The sequence below is a fragment of the Pteronotus mesoamericanus genome, unplaced genomic scaffold (genome assembly GCF_021234165.1).
Source record: "Pteronotus mesoamericanus isolate MK-2021 breed Mesoamerican mustached bat unplaced genomic scaffold, CSHL_Meso_final contig_317, whole genome shotgun sequence".
Lineage (NCBI taxonomy): Eukaryota > Metazoa > Chordata > Mammalia > Chiroptera > Mormoopidae > Pteronotus > Pteronotus mesoamericanus.
Genome location: NW_026555133.1, coordinates 3,328,719 through 3,349,122, shown reverse-complemented (window position 1 = coordinate 3,349,122; position 20,404 = coordinate 3,328,719). Strand labels below are relative to the sequence as shown.

Here is a 20,404-nt window from a genome sequence, read left to right as displayed (position 1 = left end):
TCTGAGTCCATTTCCTCCCCCACCCCTGGTTCCTTCCTCTGCCATCAGCCTAGGAGTCATCTCTTAGATGTCAAATCAGGAAATACCCTGGTCAGCCCAGAGCCATTCCCAGACTCAGGGCAGGAGCCTGGTCCTGGGCCTGGGGTCCTCGGCCCGTTTCCCTTGGGGCCCCATCATTCTGACGCCTGGGGATTCAGAGTCCAAGCCCCTGGACCAGGGCAGAGTGCCAGGTCATTAAGCAGTTACCCCAGCCTGTCCTCCCTTCCCGCTGGGGTCCGTGTCTCCTTTGTTCATGTCCGGCCCACTCCATGGCCCTGGTGGGTCTGAGCCTCTGGCCCCCTGGCCTGCTCACGCGCTGTGGCCGTGCTGGCCAGCTCCGCAGCAGCCCTGCAGACCAGGGCAGGGACCCAGAGCCAGCACTGCCTCCCGGCCTCGCTGTGTGGCTGGGCCTGGCCCCCTCGGCCCTGGTTCCCCTGGGTGCAGGAGTCCAGCGGACGGTGAGGCCCAGTCAGGTGTACGGGAGGAAGTCCTCAGTCTGCATTCCAGTCTGGGAACCCCTTCCCCTGCCTGGGCTCCCTGGGAGGGAGGAGTGGCGGGAACAGGCCCTGTCCGGGAACCTGCCTGACCTGTCTAGGTGGCATTCCAGTGTGAACAATGCCAGGCCTCCACAATGAGCTCACAGAGCCAGGCTACCTACACTCAGGTCCCAGAGGGGGTCTTTGGGGCTCAGAGAGAGGGGACGTGATAGCTCGGGGCTGATGCCTGACATGTGAGAGTTGACAGAGCTAGGACTGCGGCAAAGCTGTGTGGTCCTGCACCTCCTAAGGGTGGCCCGGTGCCTGCCACTCCAGACGTCACCTCCACCCAGGGTGTGAGCCCAAACCCCTCCCCGGCCCCTGTCCTCTTGCTGGGTGTCCCTGGCTGGGCCAGAGCAAGTCAGCCTGCCCTGGGGCCGGGGACAGGTCCCTCCAGTGTCCTGGGCTCTGCACCTGCAGAGGGGAAGAGAGTTCCAGCTAGATGGCAGCATGGGAGGGGGCAGGCTGCTGAGCGGATGGGGAAAGGGCAGGAGAGAGCCTCACCACCCAGATCCTCCCCGTGCGGCCCCTGAGTCACGGGGCACCTGCCAAGCCTCATCCCCTCCTGGTCTTGGCTTTGCTGACTGATGATCAACAAGGCTCTGCCCCAGCCTCTGCCATTCAACCGCTACTGAGTGAGGTCAGCGCCTGTGCAGCCACCCAGGGAGCAGGCGGGTGGTTGTAGTGCTGCTGTGGTTACGTCCCGGGCTGCCTTGCTGGCTAAGGGAGAGACAACGCCTGGCAGTTGCTATCGTCCCTGGCGATGTGTCCAGAGGTAGACAAATACTTCATAAACATCATCTTGTCTGATTATTCCTCCTCCAAGCTTCACTTCCTAGATGAAGGGGCAGAGGTTAAGAGAGGGGAAATGACTTGCTTAAGGTCTAATCGTGAGAGAGTAGCAGGCCTGGGATTGGAACTCCTCACAGGCCGTCCTCTTGGCTTGGGGAGGGAGCCCAGATGGCCACTGGGCTGGTGAGTCGTGTCCCAGGTATCTGAGAGTCGGGCATCTCCATATTCTCAGGGTGTCTCCTCTCAGGCCATGATGAGAATCCCAGCACCCTCAGAGACCCCCCCAGTCTTACCTCCTGACCCTCACACCTGCCTCCGGTACAGCTGGGATGGCTCCCCAGAATGTCCTTACCCCTTTGGCCACCTGAGCCAAGAAGCCAGGTGAGCTAGACCAGGATGTGACCCATTGGGCAGCCAGGCAAATCGTCTAATTGGCCTGGGCCCCAGGCACCTGCCTCTTCCCCAAGCCCTGATAAGGTCGGAGCCAGGTGGAGGGCGCCAGCCAGGTGTTGGTGCTTGCCCGGATCAAAGGGCCAGGGCTAAGAGCCGGGTTGACTGCTTATTTTTGGGCACCAGGGGCTGCTGGGCCAGGAGACAGGGTGGGAGGTGGCAGAGGGTTAGGCCTGGGCCTGCCCCTGCTGTTTCCCGCTGGGATCAGGGCATGAGCGCCGGCTGGGAAGGAGCCTGCTTTCCGTAGCGCCTTGCACAGGGCTGCTGGCTCCACGCTGACCCCTGGGTCTCCTGAAGCAGCCGGAGCTCAGCCTCGGTGAAAGCCCACAGCAGAGTGATAGCTCTTGGTGCTCTTGCTCTTTGGGGGAATCAGGAGCCCCCATGACCTGCACTTAAAGGGGCAGCTGCCTCTGACCCTCCTGCAGGGCACCCCCTGTGCTGGGCTCTGCTACAGGCTCAGTCCCTGCGCTCAGGTAGATTCCCTGTGTTGATGGGAACAGAAAATGTATCCAGTCTCCGCCCTGGCATGGGCGGGGGCGGGGGGTGCGGGGAGGGGGTGTGGGGAGTGGGTTGTGGGAACCCCAGGGGAAATGGCGGTGAGTGCACATCTCACTCTGCCTAGCGGCAGGCGGAGATTTCCCCAAGGAGGGGACCTTGGAGTGGGACTTTGGAGGATGCATTAGAGTTTATTCAGGGGAGATCACTTCCAGTCAGTTTGTCAGATGGAGGAGATGTCAGAAGCTCTCCTTTCCCCTCTACGCTGGATAAAATGTGCCAAGAAACATTTAAATTACATAGCTGAGCTTGAAAGCTAAAGCTAGCAGGGAAATTTCCAGGGGCCAGAAGCAAAGAATGGAACTCAGAAATAGGAGTGGGAGCTGGTATTAAAGCCAAGTTGAGACGCAGAGTGTTTGGGGACCAGTAGATGTCTTAGAGGCTCGTTATTTTTAATGCAAACGTTTTTCATGATGGAAATTTTAAACATACATAAAATGTAGACAGAACAGCACAGCGAATTCCACATCACCATCATCCCAATTCATCAAGTTACACCTGTCTGACCCTGTTTCCAGGCTCAGGGTTTTCTTTGTTCTGAGAACTGGGTGGTGCAGTTTTGGGGTCTAGTGTCACATACATGGCTTGGTTTCCACTCAGTGCCCAGGGCAAGCGCCCTGATTTCAGTCTCTGTCCCCAGGCCAGTGGGCAGTTTTTCCGTCTGTGAAAGAACAGCTCTTCCTGGCTCTGGCTACATGCAGAGAGCCAAGTTCAGCCCCGACTTTGTGCCGTCCTGAGACTTCCACCTCCTTTCCCGGGCAGACCTTCTGTTTCCAGGAAAGCTGGCAGAGGCAAATCCAAAAACCACACCTCAGGAAAGCCTTAATGGTCTGGACCTTGCATGGGACCCAGAGGACAACTCCCCCGAAGACAAGCTCGTTCAAAGCAGACAGAGCATGCGAGGAAGCCCACCTTTGTGGAAGGGAGTCAGCCGGCCCAGAAAACGGGGAAGCCGGCTCCCGGAGAGAGAACTCCCGAGGCCCTTCCCTCAGGTGTACTGAGCTGTCAAAGCTCTATGGGAAGGAGTAGGACGTGCAAGACGAGAACAGCACCTCATTAAAAAAAGAACAGGGAGATGTTTCAAAGACCTAAATTTTAAATTCTACTAGTGAAAAATATATGTATTAAAGTGAAGAAGGATAATAATTAGAGTTGTTAACAGGTAGACTAGACCCAGCTGAAGAGAAAACGAGGCTGTTAGAAGGCTGATCTGAGGGAATCAGCAACAGCCGAGCTCAGGGGAAAGGGGAGCGGAAGGACGTCTGTGATGCGCCTGGCTCTGGTGACTGGCCCAGCAGCCCCAGCTGGGGCGTGGGGAGAGGACGCTGGGAAGTGGCAAAAAGCATCTTGGGGCAGTGGGGAGCCCGAGAAGGTCTCAGAGCAGGGCGGTCCCTGTAGAGTGTGCGCATCAGGATGCTTCCTCCGGGCCCGTGTGGGAATGGCTGGAAGGCGGTTCAGGGCTGGGGAGTGTGGGGCCATGAGGAAGCGCCTGGATGGGGGGTGGGGTTGGGGTGGTGGGGAAGAAGAAGAGCCAGGTCAGACTGAAACCAGACAGCGCTTCTGCTTCAGGGCCGAGTCTCCTTCTGGCCTTGCTCTCCTCCCCGCTTCTGCCAACCTAGCGATGTCCTCTGTTTTGGTTCTGAAGGCGAGGCCGGGCAGCCCCTGTGGCTGTTCCGCCCTGAGACCTGAGGGGCCAACCTAGGGCTTATATGCTGAGCAGACTGTGAAGGTGCAGTGGCCCCTGCTGGCATTCCGGGCGCGGTGGCTTTCCAGCACCGATGGGGCCAGGCTGGCCTGGTCCTCCCCGTTCTTTTGGCTGGCCTGGGCTGCCACCCCCCACATCCTGTGGGCAGGGAGGGTGCTCAGGCAGAGCCCGACCCGTGCCCACCCCATGCCTGCCCACAGGATGCGGAGGACGGCAGATCAATTCCAAATAGCACAGGTCAGCCAGATCCGGACTTTGTAAAAATAGTCCTGGTTTAGCCGGGGCCAAGATGGGGGGCTGGATGCGGGCTCTGAGGCCACAGTGTGGGAGCCCAGGGCTCTCTGGCTCAGACCTCGCCCGCTCCCACTCCAGGATCACTTCTGGGGTCAACAGGACCACATGTGCACTGAGGGTGGCCCAGCAGCCCCTTGGCGGGGGTCCTGGGGCTGCCTGCCAGGGCACAGAGTCCTCAGTGAGCGCTGTTCTGACCTCCTGGGTGCTGGTCCCTCTGTAGGCCCACAGGGGAGAGGGCCTTCAGCTGGTGCCCTGAGCCCTTGGGCTGCCATGAGAGGTGGCCAGCCCTGGTGGGTGTTGTCTAAGCCCTGTCTTCCTGATGACTCTTGTCAGCCCTGGGAGGAGGGGACAGGGCCCATCTCACTAGAAAGGAGTGAAGCTCAGCCCAGGTCCTCCCGGGCAGCCGAAGGCCATGATTCTCCGCCCTGCCATCCGGGCCCTGCCCCACCCCCACCCCACCCCCTGGCTCCCTGCTGGTCACTCCATTGTCCTAGACCTGTGGGCTCAGCACACACGCACGCTGAGTTGAGCGAGGGCTTCCCCACACCCAGGCCACAGGATGTCCTCATGCGGGAGCTGCTGGGAAAGCCACCCCTATGGACAGCAGGGGCGGGGCCGCCAGGCTGCCCAGAAAGCTCTCCTCAAACAAACAAAGACTATGCGGTGGGGGGTGGGTGCTCAGGGAAGCTTCTAGCCCTGCCGGTCTTTATTTTCAGCAGCTGGCCCATTGGCCTCTGTGCCCCTGTCTGGGACAGCTTCACACATCCCTGCCTTTGTCCGTGCTGGCCCTTCTACCAGCAACGTTTCCCCCCCCCCCCCGTTCCTACCGCGACTGTGTTCAGCCCCCTCCAGGGCCTGTGATGTCCCTGAGGACCAGGAGAGGTCCTCTCTTGCATGCCCCAAGCAGAGCAGAGGGGAGGGCTGCAAAGACGGAGGGTCACCATATCACCTTGGGCAAGTTCCCCCCCGACCAGGGGCCTCAGCTGTAAAGTGGGGCAGACATGGCAAAGCCCAGGGTGGTGCTTGGTAGGAGTCCACCTGTGGTCCAGGATGCCTCGGCCAGGATAGCAGGCCGAGGGCTGGGCTGAGAACCAGGGGCTGCCTTCCTGCTCTGCTGCAGGTGGGTGGGAGGGTGGGAACCAGGAGGGCCAGGGTCTGGCCAAGGCTGGGCTCACTTCCTCCAGCCCCTCTCCACGCACCCCGTGGGGGCTTTTCCAGCGCATCTGGAGTGTACTCTGGCTTTCCACTGCCCTCTAACTGAATGCCACAGTTGGTCCTAGTGTTTAGGGCCCAACCTCCCTCCACAGCCTCGTCTCCCATGTGCCCGCCACAGCTTCCTCCTGCTGCAGCCTGACTTCCTTTCTTGTTATCCCCAACACACCCTGAACTTTCTCTGACCTTGGGAACATCAGCTGGGATCGCCCCCTTCGGAGCTTGACAGTCTGTAGTGTGATTTAGAGCAAGGACTCTGGAGTCAGACAATTCGGGGTTTAAATTCTGGCTCAGCCACACACTAGTTGTGTGATGTCACCGCCTTCAGCCCCTGGTGTCCCCCTGTAAGATGAAGATAACACTGAGAATCAGATGAGGTAACCTGTGTGTGCTTATGGCCAAGCCACATCCTTGGCCCTTGCCTGTAATAAATATTACATAAATGATAACTGAGGTTATTATTAACGATAAGCATTGTGCTCCTTAACCATTGTACAGTATTGCTTATAAGATTTGTAATTTATATTTTAGTATATAGTCTTGATTTAAAAAAAAAATTTTTATTGACTTTAAGAGAGAGAGAGAGGAGGGAGAGAAAGAGAAGGAACATTGGTTTGTTGTTCCATTGTATGGATATACCACATTTCACTTATTGATTCATTCATTGATAGACATCTAGCTTGCTTCTGCCTTTTGGCTGTTGTGGATAACGGTGCTATGAATATGGGTGTACAAGTAATTAGTTGAATCCCTTCTTTTTTTAAAACATTTAAAAAAATTGATTTTAGAGAGGGAGGAAGGAGGAAAGAAAGAGAGAGAGAGACATCGATTTGTTGTTCCACTCATTCGTGCACTCACTGTTTGATTCTTCTTGTACGTGCCCTGACTGGGGAGCGAATCTGCCACCTTGGTATATTAGGATGACACTCTAAGCAGCTGTCTGGCCAGGGCTATTCTTGATTTTAAGTGTTATAATCACAGTAAATTCCTACTCATCCTCCAATGCCCAGCGCTGAAATCACCACCTCCACGGAGCCTTATTTCATGATATTGGTAGGAGTCGGCTTTCCTTGCTGTTCCCTGGCATTTTGGCCCTTTAAACTGGGCAGCCCACAGATGGGGTCTGTGCCTGGACCAGACACGGTGCAAGGTCCACTGTGCCACCCTGATTCTTTTTGTTCACTCCCCACCTAGCACTGACAGGCCGAGAGGGAACAATTGTCCCTTCTCCCCGTAATGTGTGCAAGTCCTAATGAGACCGAGGTCTCTTCCTGCCCATATCCTGGTCTGATCTCAGGCAGGTCCTGAGAGGCAAGTCCAGCAGGAAAAAATATTTTTCTAGATATGAGGAAATGATTTCTGCCTTGGCTAATCTACACAAGGGCCAAGGGTTGACTGGGGCTGACCCTCCCCGTGCAGGGTGGGGCCTGAAGCACCTTTCGTCCTTTTCGCCCACTGCTAAGAACAACCAGAGAGTTGTTATTTTTATATTCATTTTACAGTTGAGGAAGTTGGCATGCAAGAAGTGGCTCAGATCTGTGCACGAGAGTCAACTGTTAGATTTTCAGGAATTACATGAGCTGGTTGTTAAACACAGCCAGGATTAAAACCTAAGTTATGTAAACTTATGGTAAAACAACTTATATTAAAAAACAAAGGTGATAAATACAATTCATCACTTGTTAATTATTTTACTAGGTTTTGCTCTTATCTGTGTTCTTAAGGTCATTTACTGCTACTGTATCTGTCTGGCAGAAATACTGTATATACAATGCTGTGTAGAAGAGCGATATCACATTGGTAGCTTGAAATCAGCCAGGGTGAGAGTATTTTCACCATGAAAATCGGCAAACACTACACACCTGGAGATCCAGTTGTTCAACACTTCTCAGCACGCCGCTGACTGAGGCCCAGAGAGGCTGTGACTGCTCAAGGTCACCCGGCTGGGAAGGAACAGAGCTGACTGTGAACCCAGGCAGTGTGTTGCTGGTGCCCAAATTTGTGCACATCTATGCTGATTCTGCCCAAGGGCCCAGTCACATACCCGCACACACGCACTGTTCCCCCTGAGATAAGGGAGACGTCGCACTCTTCCAGTGCAGCGCCCTCTGTCTCCTAGCTCACCTCCTGCCTGCCCTCCTCCTTCCCCCTTTCCCTTCTGTCGGCCCTGCCTCCCTGGGGACCCAGGTCTGTGCGAGAGCAGCGCCCATGTGCACATTCAGCCTGGCGGTCAGAGGCCATTCACTGGCCACCTTGTCTGCCCTCTCCCGGCCTTTGTCTGGCCATCTGCCCATCAGCTGTGGGACTGCCTTGCCTGTGACCCAGGCCTGCCCATGCTTGCTGCCCTCTTTATCCCACCTGGGACCTCCAGAGCTCCTCCCACCACTAGCAGTGACATCCCCGCAGAGTCCCCTGAGGCTGCCCTTCTCTTGTGCTGGAAGAACAAAACCAGGTCAGGTCGCTCCTCTGCTCAGCATCCTCCAGGGTGTGTGTTCCTTTCTCACTGGCAGAAGCCAGAGCATCACAATGGGTCGGCCATAAAGCCCACCCCATCTGGCCTTTCCCCTTCTGGCCTCTTTGCTGCTTCTCAAATATGCTAAGCACACTCCTGCCCCAGGGCCTTTGTACTTGCTAGTCTTGCCCCAATATTTACCTGATTTGTTCCCTCACCTCCTCCAGGTCTTTGCTGAAATGTCACTTTCTTTGACCCTTCTATTAAAAATTATAGTGTCTGTTTTACACATTTCCTATCTCCCGTTTCCCTTTGCCCTGTTTAACACGTGTGACTATCTGGTATACTATATTTTTTATTTGATTGTCTGTTTCTCCTCAGTGGAAAGAAAGCACCAAGATGGCAGGAATTATTTTAAATTATATTTTATTGATTATGCCATTATTGTTGTCCTGATTTTTCCCTCTTCCTTCCCCCTCCACTCAGCACCCCCACTCCCTCAGGCAATGCCCCCACCATTGTTCATGTCCATGGGTCATGCTTATATGTTCTTTGGCTCCTCCATTTCCTATGCTGTACTTTACATCCCCATTGGCTAGTCTGTAACCACCTCTTTGTACTTCTTAATCCCCTCACCTCTTCACCCATCCCCCGCACCCCTCTTGCATCTGGCAAGCATTGAAATGCTCTCTGTGTCTATGATTCCGTCTCTGTTCTTTTTGTTTGCTTAGTTTGTCTTTTAGATTCAATTGTTCATAGATTTGTATTTATTGTCATTTTACTTTTCATAGTTTTGATCTTCTTTTTCTTAAATAAATCCCTTTAACATTTCATATAATAGTGATTTGGTGATGATGAACTCCTTTAGTTTTTCCTTGTCTGGGGAGCTCTTTACCTGCCCTTCGATTCTAAATGACAGCTTTGCTGGGTAGAGCAGTTGTGGCTGTGTCCCTGTTTTTCATGACTTGGAATATTTCTTGCCAATCCCTTCTAGCCTGCAAAGTTTCTTTTGAGAAATCAGCTAACAATCTTATGGGAACTCCCCTGTAAGTAACTAACTTCTTTTCTCTTGATGCTTTTAAGGTTCTCTTTTTATCTTTAACTTCTGCCATTTTAATTGCGATGTGTCTGGGAGTGGGCCTCTTCGCATCCATCTTGTTTGGGACTCTCTGTGCTTCCTGGATTTGCGTGTCTATTTCCTTCACCAAATTAGGGAAATTTTCTTTCATTATTTTTTCAAATAAATTTCTAATTTCTTGCTCTTTCTCTTCTCCTCCTGGCACCCCTGTAAAGCAAATGTTGGACCTCTTGAAGTTGTGTCAAGGCTGCTTATACTATCCTCATTTTTTTGGATTCTTTTTTCTTCTTGTTGTTCTGATTGCTTGGTTTTGTTTTGTTTTGTTTTTTCTTTCTTATATTCCAAGTCATTGATTTGATTCTTGGCTTCATCCACTCTACCGTTGGATAAATAAATTGTTCTTTATTCCAATTAGCGTATCCTTCATTTCTGACTGGATCATTTTTATGCTGCTGAGGTCCTCACTAAGTTCCTTGAGCATCCTTATAACCACTATTTTGAACTCTGCATCTGATAGATTGCTTATCTCCATTTTGTTTAGTTCTTTTCCTGAAATTTTGATCTGTTCTTTCATTTGGGCCATGTTTCTTTTTCTTCTCATTTTGGCAGCCTCCCTGTGTTTGTTTCTATGTACTAGGTAGAGCTACTATGACTCCCTGTCTTATAGCATGGTCTGATGTAGTAGGTGTCCTGTAGGGTCCAGTGGCATAACCTCCCCTATCACCCAAGCTTAGTACTTGAGGTGCACCCTTCATGTGGGCTAAGTGTACCCTCCTCTTTTAGTTGAGCCTTGGTTGCTGTTGGTAGATCAATGGGAGGGATTTACCCAGGCCAGTCAGCTGCAAAGATTGTCTATGACCACTTACCACCAACCTCCACCCTCCATGGAGTATCAGCTCTGCAGGGTCCTCCGATGTGCTCCATATCTATCCACTGGGTGTGCTGGCCCTGAGGTTTCCCATGTGATGCAGGCCAAGGTTAGCTTCTCCCTGTGTTTTGCCTGGGGCACCCTGCCTGAGCCATAAAGCAATCTGAGATGGCTGCTACTTGTGCTGGGCTTGGAGATTCCCAGGAGAAGCTGGGCTGTGAATCTAGGCTGGCTGCTGCCAGTGTTGGCCCTGGGGCTCGCTGAGGCCAGCTATTGCTTGTTTGATAGGATTTAGAAAGTTATGAAGTATGAGCCAAGACCAGCCATTCACATGGAAAAGCAGCGTGAGTGGGCCTGTAAGCTGGGTGGGGTATGGTCTCTGGGGATTTTCAAGGCAGGTCAAACAGTGTCAGCCAGGTTGATGGAGACTCAGATACGGCATCAGCCTGCTGCCTCCATCTGGATGAATGTGGTTTCTTTAATTCCATAGTTGTCAGACTTCCATTCACCTCAATTTCTGACAGTTCTCAGTATGATTGTTCCGTATTTTAGTTGTACTTTTGATGTGGTTGTGCAAAGAGGCAGGCCATGTCTGCTTATGTCGCCATCTTGACCGGGAGGCAGGAATTTTTGTCTGTTTTGTTGAATGGACAAATGGATGGATGGATGGATGGATGGATGGATAGATGGTTGAATGAGTGAATGAATAAATGAAGGAGGGAACAAATGAACAACAATGTTTCCAAATGTCAAGAAAGCCTTTTCAGGTGCTAGGAGGGTAGGTGGCATTGTGATCTGTCAGGTATGAGACCTGGAGGTCCAGGCCCAGCTCTGCGCTCATTTGCTGTGTGACCCTGGGTGGTTCCCTCCCCATCTTTCCCAAGTCTAATGAGGAGAGCAGTGAGGCCAAGTATGAGGAACACTGGCTCTGGAGTCAGACAGGCAGGCCACTCAAGTCCCCACTGGGCTGGTGGGGCCTTGGACAGTCACTTCTCCAGGAGCTTGTTTCCCCATCTGTGAGGCGGGACGGGGTGGGGAGACCCACAAGGCACTTTGTGGTGAGCCCCAGCACAGCGCCTGGCACATAGAAATTGTTTGGTGAGTAAACCTTTATGGTTTTAAAACAGTAAGGGGCTCCCCTGCAACGGGACAAATCGTCGGCCTGCATTAAAGAGGATGACATGGTAGCATCACCTGAGCCCAGATGGCCTTTCCGGCCGCCCTGGGCCCAGGCCTGGTGGAGGCTGCACCCTCGTAATCATCATCATTTACTGTTTACATTTGCTTCCTCAGAGGGGCCGCTGAGTCCCGGCGCAGGCCAAGCTTTGTCTTCTGGGCTCTTGGCCTCAAGCCGGGGTGGTGTGGGTAGGGGGTCTCGGCCGCAGGGACCCTGCACCGCCCCTCACGCTCTCCTCTGCCTGCCCAGTGTTCATCTGCAGCTTCATGGTGGCTGCCCCCGTCTTTGGCTACCTGGGCGACCGCTTCAACAGGAAGGTGATCCTCACCTGCGGCATTTTCTTCTGGTCGGCAGTCACGTTCTCCAGCTCCTTCATCTCCCAGCAGGTGAGGCCTGTTCAGATTTCGTGCCTGGCAACCCAGTGTCCCATCTGTTCCCCGAGTGGGTGGCTAGTTGGATTGACCTGTTTGAGTCCAGACTGGGGGTTCCAGTGCCTTTGCTTGAACGGCAGATATTACCTTCCAACTACAGTGGGATGAGGTGGTCTTTGGGGGCTTTTACAAACCGGCCCCGCAAACAGGGCCTTCCCCACGCTGGCCTGCCCTGAGGGACCTGGCCCCTGGCTCTTTCTAAGCTGCCCCTGATTCGGGGAGGATGCAAGGAGCAGGGGCAGCTGGTCTGGCCTAGGGGTCAGGACCCTCTGGTTCTAGTCCTTGCTTTGTCATCATCTTGCTGTGTGACCGTAGGTGAGCCGCTCCCCCTGTCTGGGCCTCCTACAGTTTGCTCTTTGTTTGACGACCAGCTAACTACTGGGGTCAAAGTCCTAGGAAGGATCACCTCGGAAACATCACTTCAACATAAGGAAGATGCTTCTTACTTGGCTCCTGCAGTTCTGGGTTTGAATATCCCAACTCTGTTGCCCACTCAGCCTTGTGATCTGGAGAAATTTACTAAACCTCTCTGAGCCTCAATTTCTTCATCTTTAAAATGGGGATAATCCTTCTCAGTGTAAAGGTTTATTGTGAGAAGTAACTGAGTTAATGAATATATAGGCCCTGGAACATGGCAGGTGTTCAGCAAATCATTATTACTCTTCTTTCTTCCAAAAAGGGGATATGTTGCTTTGTAAGGTAGTGAGTTTCCCATCACTAGGGATATTCAAACAGAGGAAGGACAATCACATGATGATTACTGTAGAGGGTGATAGAGGAAGAAGGGGAAAATACCAGGATCTGTCCTCAAGGAGTTTTCAGCCTGGGGAACAAAGGAGGAAACCCTGGCCCTGTCCTTGGGAGCACTCAGGCTGGGCATGGGAAGATGTGACAGGAGTCCTCAATGTAGAGGGAGCAGTCTTTTAAAGTCTGTGGGTCAGGGAGGGCTTCTTGGAGGAGGTGGCATTTGACCTGGGCAGGCAGGACAGGGAGATTAGGCCTTCTGGTGAAGTGAGCATGGTCAGAAGGAGCAAAATCACAGGTGCCGAGATGGTGGAGTGTGTTGAGAAATTGAGGAGGACAGTGGTCTGGCTGGAAAGGAAGGCAGGCACGCAGTCAGGGAGAGCCTCACAGGGCAGGCCGGAGGGCCTGGGCTTCCTCCCGAGCGCAGGGAGGACCCTGGGGGAGTGCGAAGGGGGAAACGGTGAGTCAGGTTCACACTGGCCGAGAGGTGGCTGGAGGTGAGCGTGGAGAGAATCAGCAGGTTTGAGGTTTCAACTTTGCTTCATGGGGCAGCTTCAGAGGAGGGTCAGGCTCGGGTCAACTCAAAGCCTGGCGTGTCAGCCCGACACCTGCAGCAAAAAATGGGGCCCAGACCAGAAGCCTCTAGGGCCCCTCTAGGCCTTGTCCTGCCCCTGGCCAGGCCCCTGGCCTTCTGGTCTCTGGTGCGGCTTCTGGGGTTGACCAGCGAGGCCAGGACCACGAGGCCAGTGCTGGGTCCCGCTCTGGGTGCATAGATGGGAGGGAGGGGTGAGGAGAAAAGATGAGCAGAGGCAGAGAGAGAAACAGACAGATCACCCCAATTAATCTATAAATTCATTGCAACCACAATCCGAGTCCCACAGGAGGTTTTGGTGGACCTTGGCAATGTGATTCTGAAGTTAATTTGGCAGAGAAAATGCCTAGGAGCAGCCAAGAACATTGTGAAAAATAAGAGTGAAAGAGAACTTGCCCTATCAGTTATTCCAACATGGCGGTTCTAACTGAAACAGCGGAGGGACAGGTCAATGGAACGGAGCCCTCCTTTCCACGGGAGCCATGCGTAGGGCGAAAGTTGCACCTCCCACGGTTTTGGCAGAATTGACTATCCATCTGGATGAAAAATAAAGTTGAGTCTGTATTTCAAACCACATGTCAAAATAAATTCCAAATAGGTCAAAGGAATGTGAAGAGCAAACAATAAAAATCTAGAACTATAAAGCAACAAGAAGAAGATTAACAACACAGTAGAAAAATGGGCAAAAGATAGTGACAGGCAATTCCAGGAGAAGGTTCCCTATGGGCAACAAAAGGAGGAAGAGACAGTGCTCTCCGGAATCATCAGGAAAATGCAAATTAGAACAACAATGCGACACCATTTCACACCCATCAGATTGGCAACAATTAAAAAGGCTGGCAATACTAAGTGTTATTAAAGCTGCCGGTGGGAGTGTAAATTGATACTCTTGGAGAGCACAGCGGCAGGATTTTGTAAAATTCTAGCTGTGCACAACGTATCGCCCAGCCTCCTACTTCTCCGAGAGCGGCCCAAGACAGGAACCCCAACTGCTGGGCACAAGTGCACACAAGGGTGTTTGCTGCAGGCTTGAAATAGAAAAAAGGGAAATAGCTGAAAGGAACATGACTGAGGGCGGCCCAGATAAGATGGGGTGTCTTCACCCTAAGAGACTCTTGATCACAAAAGAATGAATGAGATGTACAGGGCCTGGCACAAATAACACCCCCTTTTTCTGATATTATAAAATCATAAGCGTGTCATTCTCTAATATAACAATATCACGCTCAAGCACACCAGATGACATTTCAGGTGAAATGTTCAAATTAAAATTCTAAATTATTACACCCATATTATTACTCTACCAACCACTCTCAAGCAGGCGTTAGTTCTGCTGCACCCTGTGTATTAAAAGATAACAATGGAAGGAAAAGCAAGTTGTGTGACAAGGTGCATGGAATTGTTCCTTTATGTTCGGTGCGGAGCATTGGTACGTGGATGTGCAGAAACGAAAGCACAATATACTGGGCGCCTGGGGGAGGAGTCGGGGCAACAGGACCCTCGTCCGGGAGGCCTGACCTGCCTGCTCTTGTACCAAGCAGAATGGCCGAGGACACCCCTCCAGCCTCTTACTCTCTCTCTAAAATGCAACAAACATTAAATATTGGAGAATAGTTTACTTATTTTGCAATGGAGTAGACCCTCCTGAACAAAGTGTGAAATCCAGAAGCCATTAAGGGAAGCTTAACAGAGCAGACACCCTCAGGTAAAACAACATGCTTACAAAGTGGAAAGAAAGATGATGGAAAGTATTTGTGACATATGTAATAAAGGATCGGTAGCCATGATATATAAAAGGCTAATAGAAATCAAGTCAAGAAAGACAATCTAACAGAAAAATAGGCAAAGGCTGTAGGCAGATGATCCCCAGGAAAAGGAGCAGAGAGAGGCAAGGGACCAGGGAGAGACCCAGCGCTGGAGAGAGCAAAAGAGCTGTAGAAACGAGAGGCAGAGATGGCTGGGCAGGGCCGAAAGGGCTGGGAAGATGGAGAGAGGGAAGCGGAGCCCAGAGGAGGGCTGGATGTGGGCGACGCTGGCCGGATGGGTGGTCAGGGTGTGGCCGGGGAAAGATGACCAGGCTGGGTTCTCAGGCCCTGGGCAGCTGGGGGGCCAGAGGGGACGGGTCCACATCAAAGGGGTTAGCACGACTGGCAGCTGGCATGGCTCCACCCTCCCCAGCGCCACGGGCCTTTGCTCTCTGATGTGTGCACGGGGGAGGGGTGCTGAGCCCACTGGGCTGCCCTGCGCACTCCTTGCTCACACTTGAGCCTCAGTGCTGCCAGGGTCAGCCCAGCTGCCCCGCCCGGCGGTGGCACCCAGGGTGGGGGTGACCTGAGGCTCCCAAGGTGGGGCCAGAACCCAGGGAGGAAGCCTCCCAACTGGAGGGGGATGTGAAGACACAGCCTTATGTCCTCCCTGCTTATGAGGACTGAGGGGCCATCTGGACCAGACCTGCAACTCTCCACTGGGTGAAGTCAAGTTCCATCCCAGCCCTGGGCCAACCAGGCCCAGTTAGACCCATTCTACGGAGGGCAACACTGAGGCCCACAGTGGCCTGGGCATGTAGTTGTTGCTGAGACAGGGCTAGGCTCCATCCTCTCCTCTAGTTCCTGGACTGAAACCTCAAACCTGCTGTGGGGGGTGGAGCAACGTAGGGACCAAGCATTCTCTGCCCCTCCCTCACAGCACTTCTGGCTGCTGGTCTTGTCCCGGGGGCTGGTGGGCATCGGCGAGGCCAGCTACTCCACCATCGCGCCCACCATCATTGGCGACCTCTTCACCAAGAACACACGCACGCTCATGCTGTCTGTCTTCTACTTCGCCATCCCGCTGGGCAGGTGAGGATCTGGGCAAGGGCCCCTCAAACTTCCGGCGGCTCCCTCCCCCCGAGGTTGGGCCCTCTGTGACCTGAACGTGCGGGCAGGTGGTCAGCCTTGGAGAAATGCTGGTTGGGTAGCTGGGGCAGGTGGGTGGGGGTCCTGCCACACAGGCAGTGAGCGCCCCCTGCTCGCCGCCCTCACCTGGCCTCAGGACTGCTCCTGTCTTCTCTGCAGCGGCCTGGGCTACATCACTGGCTCCAGTGTGAAGCAGGCAGCCGGAGACTGGCACTGGGCCTTGCGGGTAAGGACACCCCCAGAGCAGTTTGTGCCTGGGGCCACCCAGAGATTCAGGGACAGAGCCCGGGCTAGGATGCCAGCCTCAGCCTCCAGGCCTCCCACGTGGCGGGCCTGCCTGCGCTCTTCTCGATTAGTCTGCATGGCGGTATCAGGGTGCCCTGGTGTGAGCAGAGCCCAACAGCCCCACCACCCCTGGGGGCCCCTGGCTGAGAGGACAGATTCTCCCACCGCGTCAGGAAATTCCAGGTCCACAAGGGCACTTCCTGCTTTGAGCCCTGGCACCACACTGGGGTGAGGCTGAGACAAGACCTCTGTTTAGGGAGGCCTCCCGGGGTCTGCAGCCACTTCCTGTCCCCGGTGAGGATTCATGGCAAGCAGGCCAAGGCCCGAGGACAGTGCAATCAGAGGAAACAGAGATCCCCAGCCTCGCGGAGGAGAGGAAGCTTAAGACAAAGTGTTTTTTCCTCAAAAGCAGGAAGGAAGCAGCCTCCGTGGAATTTCTTAAAGGGGGTGGGGGTGAATGGGGAGGAACACCCCAGCCCATTGGCTCCCAGGCCTGGTGGGGGTGGGAGCAGGTTTCCCTGTCTCATCAGCCGGTGAAGGAACTGACATCTGGGAATCCAGGCTGCCAGGATGTCCCCTGTCTGGAGAGAGGATGGGGGCCTGGGGATTCTGCTCTTGACACTGGGCTGGACACAGGGAAGACCCAAAGGGGCCCTGAGCCTCTGTTCTCCTGGGACCCACATGGGCCCGTCCAAGTGAAAACCTACTTGATCTGTTTGCTGGATGCTTCATGCCCAGCCAGTCCCTTCCCAGTGCCCCCGGGCGAGGATCTGGCCCTGGGAAACTTCCACAGACCCAGGGGCTTGGGCAGGGCTGGTACCTACCTGGCTCCCTGTCCACAGGAACTCTCTCCTCTCCCACTCAGCATTCCCTATGTCTGTCCCATATCTACCTGTCTTCCTTTCTTTCCACCCATCCATCCACCCATCCATCCATTCTTCCATCCATCTCTCTGTCCACCCATTCAGCCATCTGTCTTCCCTCCTCCATCCATCTGACCGCCCATCCCTCCCTGCTTCCTCCAGTCCTCCCTCCTCTCCTGCCCCTGCTCCGCACGTTGCAGTTTGAGCCCCTAAGCCCCTTTTGGTGACTTCGTTCCCAGTGGCTTTGTTCAGCAGTCCAATCAGGAAGGCTGGGCAGATTATTAGCCCAGAGGAGGAACCCAGAGCCCAGAAAAGGTGGGACCTGAGGGCGCTCCTGACCCGGCCGGGCAGAGACAAAGCCGACTTGGCCCTGTGTCCTAATTCGGTGCTTCACGCCCCGTCAGGTGTCCCCCATCGTGGGCATGATCACAGGGACACTCATCTTCATCCTGGTCCCAACCACGAAGAGAGGCCATGCCGACCAGCTCGGGGGGCAGCTCAAGGCACGGACCTCGTGGCTCCGAGACATGAAGGCCCTGATCCGCAAGTGAGTACTGCTGGGAGGGGTCTGGTGGGAAGGGGTGGGGTGCCACGCGGAGAAGACACCCTTTGCAGGGCGGCCCACCCAGCACCCTCGCCCGGGCTCTCTGCGGTCTCCTGCTGCCAACGGTGCTGGGGGTGACATTTTGGCCACTAGTGTTTATTATTCTGCAGCCGTAGCTCTCCTGCCTAGAATCTGTAAGGGAAGACGTTAGAGACCTCTGACCCAGGGGAAGGAGTAGGAGAGGAAAGGCTGCCGCCGGGCCAGCTGCAGGGGGCCTGGCCCTACTCAGTGTCGCTGCCCCGGCCTCTCCTCAGCCGCAGCTACGTCTTCTCCTCCCTGGCCACGTCGGCTGTGTCCTTCGCCACAGGGGCCCTGGGCATGTGGATCCCGCTCTACCTGTACCGTGCCCAAGTCGTGCAGAAGACGGCAGAGACGTGCAGCAGCCCGCCATGTGGGGCCAAGGACAGGTGGGGCCAGGCCCGGGTGCGGGAGGGTGGCAGGGTGGCGAGGGACGCTGGACAGAAGCGCCAGCCTCTGCCCCAGGATTGTTCTACCTGTCAGCCCACACCCCATCATCCTCTGTCCCCACAGCCTCATCTTCGGGGCCATCACCTGTTTCACGGGCTTTCTGGGTGTGGTCACGGGCGCGGGAGCCACACGCTGGTGCCGCCTTCGGACCCAGCGAGCCGACCCGCTGGTGTGCGCTGTGGGCATGCTGGGCTCTGCCATCTTCATCTGCCTCATCTTCGTGGCCGCCAAGAGCAGCATTGTGGGGGCCTATGTGAGTGGGGTGGGGGTGTGGGGGAGTGGGGGGTGTGGCCTGGCAGGAGGTGCAGTCCGACTTATGGGGCCCTCCCTCCCCACGGGTAGGCTCCTGTCTGCCTGCCCTGCTCTGTCCAAGGCCTGCCCAGGCCTCTGGTGCCCTTTGGGGCTGTGGGCCTGGCTTGATAAGACACAAATTCCTTATGAGCCCGACTGCCAGACGATGCAGGCCCCAGGGGGCGGGGTGGGAGCCTTTGGGGTTCCCTGCCAGCAGCCAGGGTGCAGGGAGCCGCCGAGGCCGCTGGTGGGTGAGAGTCTCCTGACGGCTCTTCTGGTCTCTCCTGGGCAGATCTGCATCTTTGTCGGGGAGACGCTGCTGTTTTCTAACTGGGCCATCACTGCAGACATCCTCATGGTGAGGCAGGCTGGCCAGGCCTCTTGTCCTCTTGGGGCAGCGGGGGAGGGCGAGGGGGAGGGCGAAGGCTGGGGGACCAGCTGGCAGGATTTGGTGGGGGGCAGGGAGGCAGGCTGGGAAGGCGAGGCAGGGAGGGGATCAGGGATGTTGGGGTCTGCATGGGGCAGTGCCTGAAATCAGAGGGCTGAGCAGGCAGTGGATACGGAGACTGGGTTGGGGTGGGGGCACGTCTGGAGGCTCAGGTTTGTGGCTGGGAGGCTGGCAGTGCCAGGCTGGCACTGAGAGGGTGCCGCCTGCCAGCGCTCCTCCCCCAGGGTCCACGCTGCCATTGACGCAGCTCAGCCTGGGTCCCAGGCGCGGCTGCCCGAGTGCCCGCGATGTGGCTGGCGGACAGAGGCCGTCTTCACAGGGCCAACAATGGGCTCCAGAGCAGCCGGCCAGGGACAAAGGGCTGTCTGAGCGCGGCAGGGGTTGGTGTCCCTGGGTGGGGTTGGGTGCAGCCTGGGGGGAACTGGGAGGGGCCGCGGACCTGGCGCCTTGCAGCAGTCTAAAGGGCGGTGAGAGCTGGGGGTGGTGTGGCACCTGGCCCTGCCCGCTGGGACCCTCCAAGTCAGTGTCAGGAGAGGAGTGGGAGAAAGGAGTGCAGGGACCAGCAGGGCGGGGTGGGGGTGGGAGGAGGTCTGGGGGCTGCTGGGACAGGCCGTGGGGGGAGGAGGCAGGAGGGCTTCTCACGGGCCACCCTCAGGACACTCAGGGTTTGGTGCCACAGTACGGGGCAGCCCCAGAGACCAGAGTCTGGCGGCCGCTGGGGCCGCTGCCAGCCGCTCCCCTCCAGGAAGGCCACCTTGCCCCACCGGAGCGTCCATCTCTGCGTATCTGCTTCACCTGGGACTGTCTCTTGCCCACACCAGTCCCCGCGGGCTGGAGGGGGTGGGAGGGGCACAGAGGTGGCCTGACTCAGCTCTGTGCCTCAACATGGAGCCAGGCGGGGTGGCAGGCGAGGCTGGGGGGTCACTGCACGTGCCCAGAGTGGAGGGAGGAGGAACCTGCCTGAATCAAGTGCTCCAGGTGCTGCGCAGGACCCCCTTCCCTGCCTCCGCCCCCTGCTGCAGCCCCAGCTGCCGACAGCGCTTGGGTCCCAGGGAAATCGTGTCCCATTTTATTAAGTGTCACAGCCACATGACTGTTGCTGGAAATGGGGCCACACAGTCCCATCAGATCCAGGGCTCGTCCCTGCCCCCTGCCAAGGGGTGCCCAGTGGACCTGGCGGCTCTCACAGATCGTCCGTGGCTGGCCGTCTACCTAGATGAGTCGGCTAGAGCTCGGGGCAGAGGGCTGCTGGGGTGCCGCTCAGCTGGCGGCTGCCTGCATGGCCCAGTTTGGGAGCTGCGCCCCATGGTTAGGGCCAGCCCTGTCTGATAAGGGTTCCTGGGGCCCAGCGACCCCTGGCGTTTGGGACCGGGGGTGCCCCTGGGTAAAAGTGGAGGCTCTTCAGGCAGGGCCCTGCTCCCCACTCCCTTCTAGGCCAACCTCATGGAGGGGGAACCAAGATGGACCTTTGACTGATGGGGAGGCGGGGGCCGGAGGCGGAGAGGTCGGGGTTCTGGGCCCAGCGCTGCCTGACTCCACGTGTAACCGGTGTCCCTCTGGGCATCAGTTTCCCATGACCACCGCCACAGCTGGCTCCCCACCAAGAGCCCAGCGCAGAATCCACGG

The 20,404-nt window shown here is 55.7% G+C and overlaps 1 protein-coding gene across 1 annotated transcript in view; it reads left to right on the top strand.

Moving 5' to 3' along the window:
• The window catches only part of SPNS2 (SPNS lysolipid transporter 2, sphingosine-1-phosphate), a 37,540-nt gene that overhangs the window by 14,039 nt on the left and 3,097 nt on the right, over positions 1–20,404 (top strand). The window contains exons 3-9 of the mRNA XM_054575860.1: positions 11,408–11,544; positions 15,611–15,762; positions 15,979–16,045; positions 17,372–17,514; positions 17,826–17,978; positions 18,103–18,292; positions 18,623–18,688. Of these exons, the coding sequence (XP_054431835.1) occupies positions 11,408–11,544; positions 15,611–15,762; positions 15,979–16,045; positions 17,372–17,514; positions 17,826–17,978; positions 18,103–18,292; positions 18,623–18,688 (908 nt within the window). The remainder of the gene's footprint in view (positions 1–11,407; positions 11,545–15,610; positions 15,763–15,978; positions 16,046–17,371; positions 17,515–17,825; positions 17,979–18,102; positions 18,293–18,622; positions 18,689–20,404) is intronic.